We start from the raw sequence: 6000 nt of genomic DNA on the forward strand, positions 1-6000 counted from the left end.
ATAAAGCATTTAGCACAATGCCTGGCATGCTGTAAATATACAGTGAAAGATCACAAATTCTAACTGATTAATTGCATTTTACTCATTGAACATACTTACATTAGAGAACTATTTTGTGCCAGGCACAGCACTAAGCTTAAGAGAAAACACAAAAATGTAATATTTATTCTATGCAACAGAAATATTAGCATTCAACAGATCTATTTTTTTTAATCTAGATTTTTTTGTGTGTTAGGAAATTGACCTAGGTTCCAGGAATACCTTCCTCGAACCTCACACAGATACACAGTGATTTTGAGCACTTACATATTTTATTTTTCTTATCAATAATTTTATAAATTAATTGGACACAGGAGGAGCTTCTAAAGATTTAGTAAAATCTGCAGGAGAAAAACAATCTGTTTTACAAAAATATCAGAAGGATGTGAATAACAACAGTTGTTGATGACAAAATAAAGCAGGAGAAAGGGAATCTAAGTGAGGAGAACAACTAAGCTGACAGTTATGAAAGCTTTACTTTTCCCTAATTTAAGCAGAAATCTATGGAAACTGACATCCTGCCAATATTCGCTAACTTTTCTGTTGCATTTACAGAATATTATTTTTTAATTCTTTAATAACTCCAATATCCAGAGAAAGCTTACTTATGTAAATCTACCCATTCATTACCATTTTTTTCATATTTATACACTGTAAACAGTCAGTGGCTTGGAATATTTTTTTTTACATAGAAACATTTGAAATATTAAAACAAATAGAATATATAATATTCACACAGCTGAACTTAGCAGCAAGAGAACATTGAGTAGGGACCATTGTTCACAGATGGGAATTATTACTAGATGAACAAAAATTTTCAGTAAACATAGCAAAGTGTCCAGTGGCTACTGGACTGTATTCTTGAATTTAGGAGGAAGTAAATACTTTATTTCCTGAGAAATCTTCTGTCATGAAAAAATATATTTTTTCAATAAGATCATTCACAATTTTGGCTTCTGAGAGCAGAAAGTCATCTAGAAAATATTTCTGAAAATCCCTTTCTATATGGTTTTATGACTGTGAAGACCATTGAGGTAACCACCGCCCAAAACACTCTCAACCATTAATTTTCATTCCCTGGGAACCATAGTGTTTGTTTGTTTGTTTGTTTGTTATTTCAACTTGTGATATTACAAAATGTCTTTTATCATTTTCCTCTTTTCTATATTTTTTGTCAACCTGTGAGAGCCATTTGTATATTATTGATATTAGGTATTAATCTATAAATTCTATTATAAGTATTTGTCCACATTTATCATCTTGTTATGACTTTAAAATATATTTTGAATCAATTTTCCTTTAATTAATTATGGTTATATTTTCTTTTAGGTCTTCTAGGTTTACAGTCACAATTAAGAATATCTAGTCAGGGTGCCTGGATGGTTCAGTCAGTTGAGCATCTGACTTGATTTCAGCTCATGTCATAAACTCATGGTTTGTGAATGGAGCCCCGTGTCAAGCTCCTTGCTGACAGCACGAAACCTGCTTGGGATTCTCTCTCTGCCTCTCTTTCTCTCTGCCCCTACCCTGCTTGCACTCTCTCTCTCCTTCAAAATAAATAAACTTAAAAAAAAAAAAAAGAATATCGTGCCAAATCTTAGGTATTACAAACACTCTCCTAATACTAAAAATTCTCAACATTCTTATTTTTTAATTTCCATTTTTGTCTTTAATTCATCTGTAGTTTATATTTTTGTGTAAGAGATAAAATAGATTCCTACCCAGTAGATAGCCAATAATACCAGAACTTTTTAAAATAATTTCTCCCTTCCCATTGAGTATATCGTCATTTTATATACTAAATTCTCATTTATACTGATATTTATTTACGAAATATTTATTCTATTCTTGTAACTAGTTTGTTTCTTTACCAATACCATACTGATTTCTGTTTAGTGTGTTGTTTTGTTTTTTTTTTTTTCTTCAGATACAATGTTCAGATATCTGGAACATCAAGACCCCTTTCCTATACTTTTTCTCGTAGCTAATTTTGGGCAACAGTCATTAATATTATTTTATACATGTCTCCTCCTTCCCAAAAAAGCCACCTTGTAGTTTTAACAAGAACTGCATTGAATATACATATTAATTTTAGAAGGACTGACTTCCTAATAATATCTTCCTGTCCAAGGACATAGTGGGCTTTTCCATTTGTTCAATTTTGTTTTATGTCCTTCAATAAGATTTTATATTTTTATATCATGAAATAGTCCCAAGATACATAAAAGTATGGTAAATTATTTACTACGTACATTTTACAGAGATTAAATGATTATTTCACATAAGAAAATATTTTATATTTTATGAAATTATATTTTGTTATGCCCAGAATTTGTGATCCCCAAAGACCATTAGGGAGCTGAGTCCGATGCAAAAGCAAAAGAGCCTTTATTTGAGCTAGCTCGAGCTCAATCCCCTACCTGCATCGACGCAGCAGTGAGATACCGGGGAGAGAGAGCGAGTTTCAAAAGGACAAAGGTTTTATTGGGGTCTAGGGGCAGTTGGTGAGGTAATGGCTGTGGCCTCAGCCGATTGGCTGGGGAAGGGTTGGAGTCCTGTTAGGCAGGTGAGCGGGAGGTTACTCAAGGGGAGGAGGCGTGGTCAAGGTGAAGGACACAGAACAAGATGGAGTTGGCCAGCGTAGGCCCACCCTTTCATTCCCCCCTTGTCATGTAGCTTACAGACCCAATCATGGGACCGGCTGCATTTATGGTGACAAGGGGAACAGAGTTTGGAGGTTTACGCAAAGTTCTGGGAACCAAGTGTCCCTGGGGTGGCTCTGGGAGGTCTGAGTAAGTATTGTCCCTGAGCTGGTGTCTATGATCTGCCAGGTGATGTTTTGGGGGGCGTGGGGACTCCCGGCAGCATGAGCAATGACAAGCAGAGTTAACAGAGTTACCAATATTAGGTGGGTCAAATGCGCTGTAGCTTGAGCTTAGCGGGTTGTGTTGGTCCCGATTGACGGCCCATCACGTCCTTCATGACGCCCCATTAAGTCCTTCCGGATCGAGGAGGGGTCCACTGGCTGAACGTGGGTGTGATGGACCCAGGTCGTGATGCCATCAACTTGGAGAGCGGTGGGGGTTGTCAGCACCACGATGTAGGATCCCTTCCAGCGCAGCTCAAGGGTCTCTCGGTGGTGCCTCTTGACGTAGACCCAGTCTCCCGGCCTGTACTGATGAGGTGTCAGGGTCGGACCAGCCTCGTAGATGGCACGGAGGTGCGGCCAAATGTCCTCGTGCGCCCTCTGGAGCCCTCTCAAGGAAAGAAAAAGTTCTTGATCTTTAAACTCAGCAAGAAGGTTGGGAATAATAGGGGGTGGCCTGCTAAACATGATCTCGTAGGGAGTAAAACCCAGAGTGTAAGGAGTGTTTCTAACTCGGTAAAGGGCGTACGGTAGGAGAGTCACCCAGTCCCCGCTGGTCTTCATGGTTAATTTGGTAAGGGTCTCTTTTAGGGTTCTATTCATTCTTTCTACCTGTCCTGAGCTCTGGGGCCTATAAGCACAATGCAATTTGCAGTTTGCCCCCACCGCCTTGGCTACTGCCTGTGTTACCTGCGAGATAAAAGCTGGTCCATTGTCTGATCCTACCATGGCAGGAAAACCATACCTGGGTAAAATGTCTTCTAGTAGCTTCTTAGCCACCGTCTGAGCCGTTTCATGCTTGGTTGGGTATGCCTCCACCCAGCCAGAGAAGGTGTCTGTAAATACTAAAAGATATTTATAACCATACTTTCCTGGTTTGACTTCAGTGAAGTCGACTTCCCATTGGGCTCCAGGTCTGGTGCCTCTGAGCCTGGTTCCTTTTTTATTTGATGTGGCTCTTGCGTTGTGAGTTGGCAGGTCTTGCAGGCAGATACAACTTGCTCTATTTTGGTGTCCTGTTGGTGAATCTTGATTCCGGCATGTCGGATTAAGTCTTTTAATTTTCGGGCCCCCATGTGAGTAGACCGATGCATGTGCTCTAATGTTGAGACTCCAAGCCGGTCTGGCAGCACGAGCTTCTTGTTAGGTGTATACCACCATCCCTTTATCTCCTGGGCCATGGGGAGTTTCTTGATCCACTGTAACTCCTCCTGGAAGTATTTGGGCTGGTCTGGTAAAACTGGGTCTCCCGGGTCCGGTAGTTGTATGGTCATGGTGGGGAGTGGAGTAAGGGCTACTGCCTTGGCTGCCTGGTCAGCCTTTCGATTACCTCTAGCTACTGGGTTATCAGCTTTTTGGTGCCCTTGGCAGTGGATAATGGCTAGCTTGGCAGGAAGCCATAAGGCCGTAAGCAGGTTAAGTATCTCCTGCTTATTTTTTATAGTCCATCCTTCTGCCGTCAGTAACCCCCTCTCCTGATAAATTGCCCCATGAATATGAGCTGTGGCAAACGCATAACGGCTATGTAGATGTTAAGCCGTTTTCCAGCTCCCAACATCAGCGCCTTGGTGAGGGCTATGAGCTCTGCTCGCTGGGCTGACGTTCCGGAGGGTAGAGCCTCCACCAATACGGTGTCCGTTTCGGTGACCACCGCTGCACCCGCATACCTGTGTCCATCTCGCACAAAGCTGCTGCCATCAGTGAACCAAGTAGCCTCGGCATCGGGGAGGGGCCGGTTGGTCAGGTCCATCCGGAATCCATGTACTTGTTCCAGGATTCCCGCACAGTCATGTAGTGGAGCACCCAGGTCAGGTCGGGCAGCAGGGTTGCAGGATTGAGGGCTGCACTGGGGTGGAACCGCACTCGTGGAGGGTTGAGTAGGAGGCTCTGGTAGTGAGTCATACGTGTGTTGCTCATCCATCTATCAGAAGGCTGTTTCAGGACCCCTTCAATGGCGTGTGGGGTCGTGATCCAGATCTCCTGTCCTAGGGTCAGAAGCCACTGGGCGGTTCCAGGGGCCTAAGGCTTGAGTTAGAACCCCTTGTGCTATTCCCTTATGTTTGTCTACAAAGAGGTGGAAGGGCTTCATAATGTCTGGTAGGCCCAGGGCTGGGGCACTTAGGAGGGCCTTTTTTAACTGATTAAAGGCAGTTTCTTCTTTTTCAGCCCATTTAAATGTTTTCCCACTTTGGTGGCTTCATATAGGGGCCTGGCGATCTCAGCAAAACCTGGAACCCAGAGGCGGCAGTAGCCGGTTGATCCTAAGAATTCCCTTACTTCTCTTCGGGAGGTGGGAGAGGACAGTTTCTTTAGGACAGTTTCTTTTCTGGCATCTGATAACCGCCGCTGTCCGTGCCCTCCAGGATATATTCCAGGTAACTTACCCTCTCCCTGCATATCTGAGCCTTCTTCGCAGATGCCCGGTACCTTCAGGCCCCCAGGGTAGCCAGCAGGTCCTGGGTCCCTCGCTCACAGTCTTTGGCCGTGTCGGCAGCAATCAGGATGTCATCTATGTACTGTAGGAGGGTGAGGCCAGGGTGCTCCCTTCTGTACTCACCCAGGTCCTCGTGTAGTGCCTCGTCGAAGATGGTGGGTGAATTTTTGAATCCCTGAGGTAGCCGTGTCCAGGTGAGTTGCTCACTGTAGCCCTCCTCCGGATCATGCCACTCGAAGGCGAACAAGGGTTGGCTCTGGGGTGCCAGCGGCAGACTGAAGAAGGCGTCCTTTAAATCTAGTACAGTATACCAGACCCTGGAGGGTGCCAAGGAGCTCAAGAGAGTATATGGGTTGGGAACAGTTGGGTGTATGTCCGTGACCCTCTTATTTACTTCCCGGAGGTCTTGTACCGGTCGGTAGCCATTTGTGTGAGGCTTTTTGACCAGCAGTAGTGGGGTGTTCTAGGGAGACTGGCAAGGAACTAGTACCCCTAGGCTTTGTAGTCTCCGGATGTGTGGCTGGATCCCCTTCCGGGCCTCCTGAGACATGGGGTATTGTTTGATCCTTACCGGACTCTTTCCTGGCTTGAGCTCTACCAGGACCGGGGTCCTGTGAGCGGCTAGTCCTATCCCCCCCCGTCTCTGCCCAAGCCGAGGGGA

General features: G+C 44.2%; 1 protein-coding gene across 1 annotated transcript; it reads right to left on the reverse strand.

Moving 5' to 3' along the window:
• Positions 1-2467: 2467 nt before the first annotated feature.
• LOC131498633 (uncharacterized) lies at positions 2468-5723 on the reverse strand. The gene is made up of 2 exons (XM_058706053.1): positions 5463-5723; positions 2468-3750 (listed from the first exon to the last, which is right to left on the reverse strand). Exon 2 carries the CDS (start codon positions 3632-3634, stop codon positions 2975-2977), a length of 660 nt encoding a protein of 219 aa, XP_058562036.1. The 5' UTR covers positions 3635-3750; positions 5463-5723; the 3' UTR covers positions 2468-2974.
• Positions 5724-6000: the final 277 nt, after the last annotated feature.

This window comes from Neofelis nebulosa, chromosome 2 (assembly GCF_028018385.1).
Source record: "Neofelis nebulosa isolate mNeoNeb1 chromosome 2, mNeoNeb1.pri, whole genome shotgun sequence".
Taxonomy (NCBI): Eukaryota; Metazoa; Chordata; class Mammalia; order Carnivora; family Felidae; genus Neofelis; species Neofelis nebulosa.

What these genes read in the sequence shown, in the direction of transcription:
- LOC131498633 (XM_058706053.1), bottom strand. Translation starts at nt 3,634, where the DNA reads ATGGTAGGATCAGACAATGGACCAGCTTTTATCTCGCAGGTAACACAG.